General features: G+C 35.3%; 2 protein-coding genes across 2 annotated transcripts in view; one reads left to right on the top strand and one right to left on the bottom strand.

Annotated features, from left to right (window-relative positions):
* Positions 1-14,334, bottom strand: part of LOC135197754 (uncharacterized) — a 26,343-nt gene extending 12,009 nt beyond the window's left edge. Inside the window, 2 exon segments of the mRNA XM_064224837.1 lie at positions 2,022-2,152; positions 14,193-14,334. Of these exon segments, the coding sequence (XP_064080907.1) occupies positions 2,022-2,140 (119 nt within the window). The 5' untranslated portion in view covers positions 2,141-2,152; positions 14,193-14,334.
* The window catches only part of LOC135197752 (uncharacterized), a 68,101-nt gene continuing 67,969 nt past the window's right edge, over positions 14,248-14,379 (top strand). Inside the window, exon 1 of the mRNA XM_064224829.1 lies at positions 14,248-14,377. The gene's annotated coding sequence lies outside the window, so the exon portion shown is untranslated. The remainder of the gene's footprint in view (positions 14,378-14,379) is intronic.

Below are 14,379 nucleotides of genomic sequence, written 5' to 3'. Positions count from 1 at the left end.
ACTGTATATATACATAATATATATTCATATATATATATATATATATATATATATATATATATATATATATATATATATAGTACTTATCACGTATACTATTATTCTATCAATGTATAATTACTAAAAGTTAACTTCATTAAAACGGACGTAACTACAGATTTGTTACTGAGTTACAATGGCTTTCAAGGAATACCTAGTCAAATTATATCAATACTGATGACTAGAGATTATTTATTCAAAAAAGTAGCTTTAAGGTAAACCAGTCCTTATTACAATATTGAGTGAGGGGACTGGGCAATCCTTGAAGGTTGAAACTAATAAATAACTCTCATGAATACTGGATAATAAGGTCTGGTTGTTCTTGAAAGCGACCTTTTTTGAATGAATAACTCCGCTAGTTACCATCCTGTTTTATTGGGGTCTTTCAGTACTATATGCAGTGAGTCAAATTTTAGTGCTTCCTTTAAGAGAATGGCAAGAGGTGGCAGCATTGTTTTAAATGGTAATATGTAGAAAATAATTATTGTACTGGACTTAGGTGGTGCTTCTCCAAATGGAGTTGTTCACTCCTCCAAATGCATAGCAAAGCTGGTGTTTAGCCTTAAATGGTCAGTATAGTGTTATGTGGAGCAGTGGAGTTGAAACTCCCAACTAAAAAATTTTTTTTTTTTTTTTGACCAGCTGATCTTACATAGGGAACATTGTATGCGAAGATTAACACTAAGCATTTCCTTTCACAGCGCTCAGTAAACTTGTTCCTCATGTTTTCTATACAGTACGTTGTTCGGACGCTGTCTGCAGCCTTTTCTCTCACATACTTGGCCATGACACTATGCTAGGTTTTCATCTGCCTTGAGGTATATTTTACTTGTACATCTTTTACACTTCTTAGGGCAACAATGCCCAGGTTGTAATGCATACCACCAGGGAAGCAGTCCATGTGGGTAGACTGACCTAACATACAATATGTATATTGAATGCTGTATGCCTCTAGAGAGGCAGGCAGCTTCCCCTCCAAGGGAATGGGAATAAGATGCAAAATGGACAGATGGGTGATCCACATAAGTATTTTTTTATGAAGTCCTGCTTTAGGCTATGGAAATCTACAAAGAATAAAGTTCATGGTAATGGAACCACTATCATTTTGATGCGATCTCTTACTGTAAATGGAATACTATACTGTACAACTAATTGTCTAGAGAAATGGCTTTGAGACTTGCAAAGTAGAGTTAGTTTATTGCCATTTCCCAAAATGATGCAATAATTATGGAAACAGGGGAACATTGTTTTTCATTTTTCTCTTCGTCGAAGTCTTTTTGGGTTTCCTCTGAGAAATGACATTTTTCCACTAGGTGTAATAACTTATGCTTTGATTAGGCAAAAGTACCAAAACAGTAATAATGACAACTGTGTTTCTTTCCAGAAGAATTTTTATGAAGACATCAGGATGGCCAGCAGTCTAGCATCCTTCAAGGAAGTTCACCAGTCTGAAGGTCAGTTTAGTTTGATGTTTTCATTTTTTTACGTATAGGGAACATTTAGGTTTAATAATTTTTTAAACATGGTAAAGCATTCAAGTATTGTTACTGTTGTTTAGCATAAATTTTGATTTAAAAGGTTTTATAGCTGTTAAAATGCTGCCACTTACATGCAAAGTTTGTGTCCAGACACACTTTTACTATTGAATTTTTTCCCCATAAGTTTCCTTTCACTTTAAATGAGAGTTGATGATGTCCATGCAATGGAATATAGGTATTCATGTATTATCTGGAGATGAAGTTCTAATTGCATTTGGTATAACCCATAAATTCACTAATGGCAATTTTTAGACTGGCTGAAATCAAGTGGGCGGCTCAAGAGAGAGTTAGCTGTGATCTTGACTTGAAGGGGAAGGAAATGCACTGCCTCTCTCTCTCTTATATATTTGCTCATAAATGTACTCAGGGGTTGCTGTTGGTTTTAGTTCCTATCATTGTTTGTTGTGCTCAACAATCTATACAGAAAAAAAGTCTATACAATACCTGAAGTGTAGATAACAAACGGTTGTCCACAGGAGTATTAAAAAGAGACAGTTACGTAGGGACCTTCGTGCATGAATCCGTCTTGTAAATCTCACGAGGTGATGTAGGTACTTCCTCATTTTATCACTTATCTGTAGAATACAGGTAAAACATAAGCCTTCTGTTATTCGGGTAAGGCGGGAAGGCTAGCTTACAACATTTATATTAGCAGATATGTGTGGAGTTAACAATGTAGCTTTCCAACCCGTTAGATGCCCAAGACAAATTGAAGAGATTTATGCTTCTCGGATAGATCAGCTCTCGAAGTGTTTGGTATGCCTAGGAAGGGAAAACATCGAAGAACTTGCCCAAAGCCACCACATACCTGTCCAAAATAGGTATTGAGATTTTCATAGATCATGAGATCACATAGTTCGCCAGGAAAGTATTGTAAATATCAAGTATTAGTAAATGAAATGGAAATTAGACATTAAAACCCATTTTCCAAGGCATACGGCTTCCTATAGAATCATGGAACACATGGCAGTATCTTGCAAAAATTTGACGTGCGGGGGAATATTTTTTTAGTGCACACACAAACACACTGTATGAGCACACAATTTTACCATATATATACATATATATTATGTATATATGTATATATTATGTGTATGTGTATATATATATATATATTTCTATACACACACAGACACACACACACACACACACACACACACATATATATATATATATATATATATATATATATATATATATATATATATATATATATATATATTAAGTCAGAATTTCAAGCCAGAACCAAGTTAAAGTAAACAATTTCCCATATTCTTTAGTTGCCCCTATGAACTGAAAGCCTCCATTCTCTCTAAACCTCCTCTTCATTTCCATTGGCTGCTCTGGAATTAATCTCCACAGGTGTCCTGTAGAGGTAGGAGCCTCTTTAGGCCTATAGTGCATTTACTTTTCTAAGATTGCTCTGGTGGGGCCAGGTAGAAAAGGCATAGTTGTCATATGTACGGGTATGTAAGTCCCATTAAATGCTTCTTGCAGATATAATCTTTCTTAGGATGATTCGCTTTAAACCTTGGGAGTCGAGGGAAAGGGTTTGCTTTTCCCTTTAACTTTTTTTAAAAATTTTATTTTCATTCCCGATTCTATTTAGCTATTCCTTTTTTTCTTTCTATAATTATAGATGTGTTGAATGGCCTGTTGGCTCTGGTGTTTGGACTTGAGACATAAATTCATAAGTCAATCGATCTATTATGCCCTTAGAAAAGACAACTCCTCATTCCTTCTTTGCATAAAATTTTTATCAGAATCATCCAAGTCAGTCACAGGCCTAACTTTATCTTTTCTTTTTTGAAACATTGGACACTCCAGTATATTTCCCGCCTCTCTTGCTTCCTTGCTAAGTCTATGAATAGTCATTTCTGACACTTTTGTTGCTTCAGATGTTCTCTGGATAGCCTTCGAAACGTCAGTTACGGACCTTCATGATGTTTTTATAAAATGAAGTATTTCAGGAAATTATAGAATATTTCCGTGGCCTCAGGTGGTGGGTGAAGACGTTTATGGGAGTCACTTGTGCTGGGCTGTCCATACTTATCACAGTGGGTGATCGAGAGCAAGTATCCTCTAATGATATTGACCATGACCTTTTAAATCCTCTTAAAAATCATAGTTCCCCGAAACTCAAATCTAGCATTGCCGGGGAAAAAGTATGCCATATCTTCATTTTCATTAATGAAACTGAGGTTTTAACGAAGAATATACGAAATGAGATATATTCAAAATATCTGATGCAAACAAAGAACCACATTTCAAGAAATGAAAACTATTTCAATAGACTCCATGAAGCTAATATGATTACCATAACATGAAAATTGGCAACATATGATATCTGTACAAGCCACACCACAGCGATCTTAGAAAAGTAAATGCACTATAGATTTTAAAAGGATGGGGCCAAAGCAGCTCCCCCTCAGAAGCTCTCAGAACTTTCTCAGATTTCCCAGATGCCTCTCACCTGCAGAGCTCCCCTCAGAACTTTCTCAGATTTCCCAGATGCCTCTCACCTGCAGAGCTCCCCTTCCCCCCTTTTTGCTCCCCTGCTTCCTTTGGGGATCCCACAAGTGTTCTTATACCGTCTGTAGTGCACAGAAATATAAGCAGATGAAAAGACAATCAGGCTAAGGATTTCCAAGTACTGTGAGAGTAATTTCTTGTGCAGTCAGTGAATCGCTTTTGCCTCTTGTCTGTATTTCGTTACATCCTTCCAATGCAACTTTCCTCCTTTCTTGGTTCAGCTTCTCACTGCTCAATTTTGGTTCAATGCCTGTGATTAATTACCCTTGTGATGCCAGTAATTAATCAAGCAACATAGTATACCTCTCTGTATAGGCTCTCAGTCATTTTATGTCCCCTATTGTGAGCTTTAATATATAATGCTAAGAGTAAGTATTTTGTAACGTTTTACCACGTGCCACTCGCCTTAGTACTGATGCATTATATATATATATATAATAATATATATATAATATAATATATATATATATATATATATATAATATAATACATATGTGTATATGAACATACATACACATATGTAATAAATCATCAAACAAAGACTGAAGCCGTTAGCAAACAGAACATCATTAATGTATATAAGCGACAGTTTTAAACAATTTGTCGTCATTACGATGTAATAAGTAACTATCTAGTTGGGATAGACCTACATCTCATTAACTAGGTAACTATAGTGCGTTTACTTTTCTAAGATATAATCTTTCTTAGATATAATCTCTCTAAGATATAATCTTTCTTAGATATAATCTCTAAGATATAATCTTTCTTAGATATAATCTTTCTAAGATATAATCTTTCTTAGGAGTATTGGCTTTAGACCTAGGGAGTCGAGGGAAAGGGTTTGCTTTTCCCTTTAACTTTTTTTAAAATTTTATTTTCAATTCCGCGATTCTATTTAGCTATTATTATAATTATAGATGCGCTGAATGGCCTGTTGGCTCCGGTGTTTGGACTTGAGACATAAATTCATAAGTCAATCGATCTATTATACCCTTAGAAAAGACAACTCCTCATTCCTTCTTTGCATAAAATTTTTATCAGAATCATCCAAGTCAGTCACAGGCCTAACTTTATCTTTTCTATTTTGAAACACTGGAGCCTCCAGCATATTTCCAGCCTCTCCTGCTTCCTTGTTAAGTCTATGAATAGTCATTTCTGACACTTTTGTTGCTTCAGATGTTCTCTGGATAGCCCTCGAAACATCAGTTACGGACCTTCATGATGTTTTTATAAAATGAAGTATTTCAGGAAATTATAGAATATTTCCGTGGCCTCAGGTGGTGGGTGAAGACGTTTATGGGAGTCACTTGTGCTGGGCTGTCCATACTTATTACACTGGGTGATCGAGAGCAAGTATCCTCTAATGATATTGACCATGACCTTTTAAATCCTCTTAAAAATCATAGGTCCACTAAACTTAGATCTGGTATCTCCGGGGAAAAAGTATGCCATATCTTCATTTTCATTAATGAAACTGAGGTTTTAACGAAGAATATACGAAATAAGATATATTCAAAATATCTGATGCAAATAAAAAACCACATTTCAAGAAATGAAAACTATTTCAATAGACTCCATGAAGCTAATATGATTACCATAACATGAAAATTGGCACCGTATGATATCTGTACAAGCCACACCACAGCGATCTTAGATAAGTAAACGCACTATATCTAATTTAAAGAGACCTACATCTCATTAACCAGGTAAATATCTAGTTTAAAGAGACCTACATTTCATTCCTCAGGTAACTATATAGTTTAAAGAGACCTACAGTTCATTAACCAGGTAACAGTCTAGTTGAAAGAGTCTTACATTTTATGAGACAAGTAACTATCTAGTTTAAAGAGACCTACATTTCATTAACCAGGCAACGATCTAGTTTAAAGAGACCTGCATTTCATTAACCAGTCTAACAATCTAGTTTAAGGAGACCTACATTTCATTACCCAGGGTAACCATCTAGTTTAAAGAGACCTACATTTGATTAACCAGGTAATGCTTTGTATGAACAAAAAAGAAAAAGCAGGAGTCCTTTTGACACGAAGGTGTTTTGGAAGGAGATCTAGTTTAAAAGAGACCTAAATTTCGTTAACCAGATAGCTATTTAGTTTAAAGAAACCTACATTTCATTGACCAGGTATCTATCTAGGTTAAAGAGATCTAAATTTCGTTAACCAGGTAGCTATCTAGTTTAAAGACTTACATTTCATTAACCAGGTAATTATGTAGCATAAAGGGACCAGAACTAAGTTTCATGCGTTGATTATTAAAATATTTTATAAAAGTAGATTTAATAATATTCCGTTAAGCAACATTATTCCAAAATATTAGCTTTGATGAGTTTTTCAGTCTACACAGAGGTTCAAATAATTCATGTATACAAATAAAGCACTTGTCATTTGTCCTGATCTAACTGCATTAACGATGTCATTTTATAGGGTAAACCAATTTCCTACTAGTATGACATAGATATTTGCTATTACATCCAGTATAACACAAGGAATCATGTAAATATAACCACCATTTCGTTTTGAGGAAAAACCGGCAATAAGATTTTAAAGTTGTGTGAATTCTTAAAAATATTTAACTTCAAAGTTACCTGTAATTTTTGAATAAATGTTAGATGTACGTTATATGACAGTGTACAAATATTTTCTGTCACCAAAGGTTCTTAATTCTTTCAGTAGTGAAAAATGTTTTTAGCTTTCTGCAAAGATTTGACAGTTAAAAACTTTGGGTATTTTAAACCTAAATCTTACGCCATGAATTTGACAAAATTCTGCCTCCTATGAATTCTGGGTTGCATATCCATAAGGCCTTTAAAAACAAGTTTTGCATTTTGACTCAAAGAACAGACGTTGGCATGATTCCTGTAGATGGACACTAAAGCACCAAAACATCTAAAAACGACAATGTGCAGTGAGTTTCTTCAACAGTGAATTTACTGGATTGTACGTGATTATTTCACTTGTTCAGATGTGGGCAAAACACAGAATACGTCATTCCATTTATAGAATGTTGAGAACTATGGGATGGCTCGTAGTCATTCCAGACTTTTGAAAGTAGTCACTTCTGCTGAAAACAAACTTTCAGTCTTTAAAATGTTATTATAACAGTTCTAAAATTGTGACAGGAACTAAAGATAAAATAAACCTTGTTAATTCTTAGGATAAAAAGGCCAATAAATCTAAAATTACCATTATTAAGTTGTAATTTAAGCGAGCATTATGCACTTTTCCAACAAAATCTGTAGCACTGTTATTGCACTCCTTGTAGGATTTGGCTATAGCAAACACAGTATGTATATTTTACCTTCCATGCTTCTTAAGTACACAATCACGAGAGTCTGATGGTGAAAAGTAAAATTTATAAATTGTAATGCTTCTGATAGAGGTCTGTTGATAGACATAAAACTCATCAATTTTTCTGACAGGTCTTTCAGTAGATATAAAACCCTGAATCAGAAACTATGTGGCCTACACTTGGTAGCCCAGTTGAGTGGAGAAATGAAAGTGAATGGGAATTCTTCATTCCTGCTGGGACATACTCCCAAGGTTCTAGACTCTTCAAATGAAAAAATATTTTGGAAATTGTACATTTTTCTTTAAATCTAGGAGCTAGTAAATCTAGTAGCTAGCTCCTGACAAAGTCCAATGTAGTTGGCTTCTGACCAGGTGCAGTAGTTGGCTACTGACAAACTCTACTAGTTGGCTAATGACAAAGTCCCTTATTTAGCTGCTGATCAAGACCAGTAGTTGGCTACTGACAGTCTAGTAGTTGGCTACTTACAAACTTTAGTGGTTGGCTACTGACAAACTCTAGTAGTTGGCTACTAACCAAGTCTAGTAGTTGGCTACTGACAAACTCTAGTAGTTGGCTACTAACCAAGTCTAGCAGTTGGCTACTGACAAAGTCCAGTAGCTGGCTACTGACAAACTTTAATAGTTGGCTACTGACAAACTCTAGTAGTTGGTTACTGACAAAGTCCAGTAGTTGGCTAATGGCAAAGTTTAGTAGTTGGCTAATGACAAAGTCCAATAGTTGGTTGCTGACAAACTTTAGTATTTGGCCACTGACAAAGCCTAGTAGTTGGCTACTGGCAAAGTCCAGTAGTTGACTAATGACAAAGCCTAGTAGTTGGCTACTGACAAAGTCCAGTAGTTGGCTGCTGACAAACTTTAGTAGTTAGCCACTGACAAAGCCTAGTAGTTGGCTACTGACAAAGTCCAGTAGTTTGCTAATGACAAAGTCTAGTAGTTGGCTGCTAACCAAGAAAAGTAGTTGGATACTGACAAACTTTAGTTGGCTACTAACCAAGTCCAGTAGCTGACTAATGACAAAGTCAAGTAGTTAGCTACTGACAAACTTTAGTTGGCTACTAACCACGTCTAGTAGTTGGCTACTGATATAGTCCAGTAGTTGGCTAATGGCAAAGTTTAGTAGGTGGCAACTGAAAAAGTCTAGTTGATAGTGACTGAAATAGTCTAGTAGATGGCTATTGAAAAATTCTAGTAGATGCTGACTGAAAAGGTCTAGTAGATGGCTATCAAACACAAAGAATGAGACTATTTTTGTTTGTGCCTTGTAGCCTAGCTCTTTAGTAAGTACTATATGCGTATTACTGTATCCCTCTTATACCGCATAGCTACTCAGCTTCTTCAGTTTTAGGATAAAAAGTAATATTTCAGAATGTCGATTTTTCTCACGTCTTGTAACCGGCTCTATAGATTAACAGGTAATATAGAATTAAAGAGACTACAGTATAATACCTATTCTGTCCCTACGCGTGGTTGGCATTTAATTTAGCTATAACCCCACATCCGCCTGACTGCAAGAGAAAAAAAAAATTTCTACAAAAATGTCTCCATTTCCTAAAGAAAACACCGTTTTTATTGCTAACACCTTGGTGGCAAAGTCTAAGACAAAGAGGATACGTCTAATTGCACTTGCTTACTTCCTAGAATACTACAAAGCTACTAGACTTTTCCAAATTTTGAGTCTTAACTGTAGTAGCCCGTTGGTTCGTATCATGGACGCCCCGCACGGTAGTGGGGCAAGGGGGCCCCGCTTGCTCTCCCCCCCCCCCCCCCCCCCCCCCCCCCCCCCATGAAATACTGGAGAAATATATATATATATATTATATATATGTATATATATATTTTATTTTCAAGGATTTCAGGGGGCAAGGGACCCCTACGTGCGATTGAAAGGACTGGTATTGTAAATGAATGAATTACGTCATTGATGATATATATATATATATATATATATATATATATATATATATATATATATATATAATATATATATATATATATATATATATATATATATATACATCGAGCTACAAATGTCCTTTAATATCTAATTCGTCTCTTGCGGTGGTGGGGTGGGTAAAGCTTCACTGACGTCCTATGGATTTGTATGGTTTCATGGGTTCGCGCCCGGGAGCCGGCAATTCTATTATCACAAAAAAAAAAAATCCCCTTCGGTTAAGCATATATGAAAAAATATATTAAATTTCGAGGTAGAGCGAATTAGATATTAAAGGACATTTGTAGCTCGATGTACGTATATGAATCACGGTAATGTGATATGACTTATACATATATAATATATATATAATAACTATATATATATATATATATATATATATATATATATATATATATATATATATATGTTAAATTTGCTTTATTCATCATTAAAGAAATGCAGGCGCTGGTACTGTTTTTGGAATTAACTTGGTAGTTCGAAGGGCCAAAATATGTTGTGGGCGCGTCGATGTTTCCCATAAACTCGCTAGGATCATCTGGCTGGTACATAAACTATATAGGACTTGTAGCTGCGTAAGAGCTATAGTATCTCGCATCTGAAATGGAGATTTCTAGTAACTAGAGAGCAATTAGCATCTTTATAGCTGAAACTGAGGTCTTTAGTGACTGGTCAGTATCAGGCACTTGGTAGCAGAATTGATGAACATGAGAAAGAATTACTCAAAGCATTGAGTTAGCTGCCTTCATCTCTCTCTCTCTCCTCTCTCTCTATCTCTCTCTCTCTCTCTCTCTCTCTCTCTCTCGCACGTAACAGTGACGCTCTTGAAGGTGAATAGAAAATGAAGTAGGTGTATAAATTACCCCGTCTTTATTTTTGTTTTTTTGCCATTGAAAATTTAACTTATGTTTCTTTTAACTCCATCCGGAGTCGTAATTGGTTTTGTCTCTGCAGAAGGAGAGACATGCACTTGATTGTTGCAGTTTGTAGGCCTAATGTTACTTTGGCTATACTGCAGTCAACAGCCTAGACTATATTTTCGGTTAGGTTACCGGCGTTTCGTTTATTCATTGAATGGCGTTAACGAATGAATAATGAAAGAATTTAGTTATAATCGGTTAAGATATTAATGATATAGTATTCGGTTAATATATTTTACCTACTGTAAGTATAAAGGAGTTTAAGTAGTAAATGTAAAGGAAATTGTGTTCTCTCGTACCCTCATTGCGCACAATGCATATCCATATACAGTATATTTTTATTCTTATTGTATATTAATACGGTGGTACTTTGCTACGAATCAATTAGGCTCAGCCTTTTAGACACTGGTCTCTTGACTCCCAACATTTGAAGCAGAACCAAACTGATTATGGAAGTACGTTTCGTTTCAATGCTTTGGAAGGTGTCTTATTGAAAACCTCAGGCTCGCACCATTAGGAGTGACCGATAACCAACTATAGTCGATTCATTTAAGGTAGATTCTTGCGCCTACGAGACGTTTGTTTGGCGGCCTCTGATTGGCTGGTAGTGGGAGGCAGACTGCTCGCTCAGTGGGTCATATTTTCGTTTGTAGCTTAGAAAACTAGCAATATGTTTACATTTCTTCATTTATCTCACGTTTTACAAAAGATAGGAAAGTTTTGGTCATACCAAAGGATTCAGTATTAAATGTAAAATTAATTAATCTTTTCCTGAAATCAATAAGTTAAAATACAAAGGAATTTACAACGAGTAGAAGTGAAGGGAGAAACATTTCATTCTTTATACCTGTTTTATTCATCATCGGATTTTGGCATAACATTCATGAGATCAAGATAAAATAAAATCTTGTGTTTTTTAACAATAAAATCACCCTGAATACGATGGTGCTTTCAGATTTTAGATGCGTGTAATACTGTAAAGAGAAAATGAAGAATATGCTTATGTTGCATCCGTGCTTGACTCGGGTTTGACAGGTAGTGCCGAGAGACGCAAGATATCGTGGGGCTAGTCCTCTGAGCTAGAGCCGTTGGCGTGTTGGTTGGCAGTTGCCAATTGACGATATGAGAAGTTTGCAGTTTCGAGACTATGTATTTACCGAATTATTATGTCAGTACATTTTCTATAAATAAATGCATAGAATTCCCATTATGACTTTCGAACATTTTTACTAAAATATTATATATGTCCGTATTTCTGGACATATCTGATAAAAGAAAAGTAAATAATCAGATGGATGCATCTGGGTGTTGGCTTCAATTTAGTCTAAGTGAGAAATTCGTACATGCTTTATGAGGCTCACTGATAAATAACAGAACTTGTTTCTCTGGCCAATAACATCAAAAGCTTATGGGTTTTCATATGTTCACTCAATAAACAAAAGTCAAACAAATGTTTATTTCTTACCATAAAATTTGTGACGATGTAACGAATATAATATACTGTCTTTTTCAGAATTGCTTGAGTTACTTCTTACACCAGAATGTTTATCTCCTTTATATACATGTTACACTTGACAACATGTCTATCAACAATGTTTAGGGAAAAATTTGCTTAGTTTTCTCCTGAGGTAGTTGATTATTCTTGAATCACTTAATTCATACCTGAGTTAGAATAGCTCCCGTAACCGTTCCCACAGCCCTGCATGTGTATATATAGTACATGTAGGATAATGAGACTAATCAGAACACTGTTATATCTTCATCTTTTTAAACAAAAAGAATGGAAATTCATGCAGATGTCATAAAACACAAAAGAAAGTCATACACAGTAGACTTACATTGGTATGTCATTGGGCTATCGATATAAACAAAAAGAAATTAAAATTTTACAAATTTTCTTACGTCATCATTATTGTTTATTGCTCCACTGAGATTATTATTTCATATCACTCAATTAAGTCTCTGATATCTCCTTCGTTTGAAAATATATTCATTTTCAAACGAAGGAGATATCAGAGACTTAATTGAGTGATATGAAATAATAATCTCAGTGGAGCAATAAACAATAATGATGACGTAAGAAAATTTGTAAAATTTTAATTTCTTTTTGTTCATATCGATAGCCCAATGACATACCAATGTAAGTCTACTGTGTATGACTTTCTTTTGTGTTTATGACATATCTGCATGAATTTCCATTCTTTTTGTTTAAAAAGATGAAGATATAACAGTGTTCTGATTAGTCTCATTATCCTACATGTACTATATATATACAATTATGCAGGGCTGTGGGAACGGTTACGGGAGCTATTCTAATCTAAAAAAAAAAAAAAAAACTCAGGTATGAATTAAATGATTCAAGAATAATCAACTACCTCAGGAGAAAACTAAGCAAATTTTTCCTAAACATTGTTGTAGACATGTTGTCAAGTGTAACGTATATAAAGGAGATAAACATTCTGGTGTAAGAGTAACTCAAGCAATTCTGAAAAAGACAGTATATTATATTCGTTACATCGTCAACAAATTTTATGGTAAGAAATAAACATTTGTACTTTGTAAAATTAGAAACTAATATGTTTGAAAACCAACCTCATTAAAACTAAGGATGAGCTGAAGAGTGCGAAGTAGGTCCGTAGATTTCAAATTCATTCCTGAACTGAATTTCCCGCCCGCGGCTAACGATACCAGATGCATCCATCTGATTATTTACTTTTTTTTATCAGATATGTCCAGAAATACGGACATATATGATATTTGAGTAAAAATGTTCAAATGTTATATTGGTAATTCTATGCATTTATTTATAGAAAATGTAATTACATAATAATTCGGTAAATACATAGTCTCGAAACTGCAAACTTCTCATATGGCCAATTGGCAACTGCCAACACGCCAACGGCTCTAGCTCAGAGGACCAGACCCAACGATGTCTCTCGGCACTATTGTCAAACCGAGTCAAGCACGAATGTAACATAATAAGACATATTCTTCATTTTCTCTTTACATATTACACGCATCTAAAATCTGAAAGCACCATCGTATTCAGGGTGATTTTATTGTTAAAAAACACAAGATTTTATTTTATCTTGATCTCATGAATTATGCAAAATCCGATGATGAATAAAAACAGGTATAAAGAATGAAATGTTTCTCCCTTCACTTCTACTCGTTGTAAATTCCTTTGTATTTTAACTTATTGATTTCAGGAAAAGATTATTTAATTGTACATTTAATACCGAATCCTTTGGTATGACCAAAACTTTCCTATCTTTTGTAAAACGTGAGATAAATGAAGAAATGTAAACATATTGCTAGTTTTCTAAGCTACAAACGAAAATATGACCCACTGAGCGAGCAGTCTGCCTCCCGCTACCAGCCAATCAGAGGCCGCCAAACAAACGTCTCATAGGCGCAAGAATCTACCTTAAATGAATCGACTATAGTTAGATCAGGCGCACGCAAGGGTATACGGCGCTTCAAAGCAATACTTTCCAGTTATACAAATGAAGGAAAACTCTTCAGACCCGTGTATTTTATCGTCAAGATCATTCTTCCGAAAGTTAAGGCAGCAGAATTGGCGAATAGGCGTCACCAACTAAAGAGGTTTCCGTTCACGAGCGGGTCTGGGCTTCATTATAAAATTAGATTTTGCGCAGTACCCACAAGAAAACAAAAATCATGACAAAAATTGTAAAACGTAATATACAGTCATCGTTTCTCTGATAGAAGGTCAGTGCGCCATTAACCCCACGGGTTTTTCGCTTGCATTTAAAGGAATAAGAAAACCCACTGAGTAAGCCCAACCAGCGCATTCCTGTTTCGGTTCACGAGTAACACACCTTGCCGATAGAAGTGAAAAAATCCTTCAGTTCCTCCTACATACCTGGTTGGAGGAAAGCAACGGAGCAGACTGGCTGGCTGAGAGAAGTAGTACTATACTAGTGCGACTAGGCCAGGGGACGATGTCAAAAGGTGTTGAATTGCACCAGCCGCGTGTTATCTCCGCAAGCACCACCTCCTGAATAATTAACCGTTATCAGTATAATCGGCGATCAGCATCAATAGAAGGT

This window comes from Macrobrachium nipponense, chromosome 21 (assembly GCF_015104395.2).
Source record: "Macrobrachium nipponense isolate FS-2020 chromosome 21, ASM1510439v2, whole genome shotgun sequence".
Classification (NCBI taxonomy): domain Eukaryota; kingdom Metazoa; phylum Arthropoda; class Malacostraca; order Decapoda; family Palaemonidae; genus Macrobrachium; species Macrobrachium nipponense.
The sequence above is the reverse complement of the archived record's forward strand: the minus strand, read 5'-3'. Positions and strand labels throughout refer to the sequence as shown.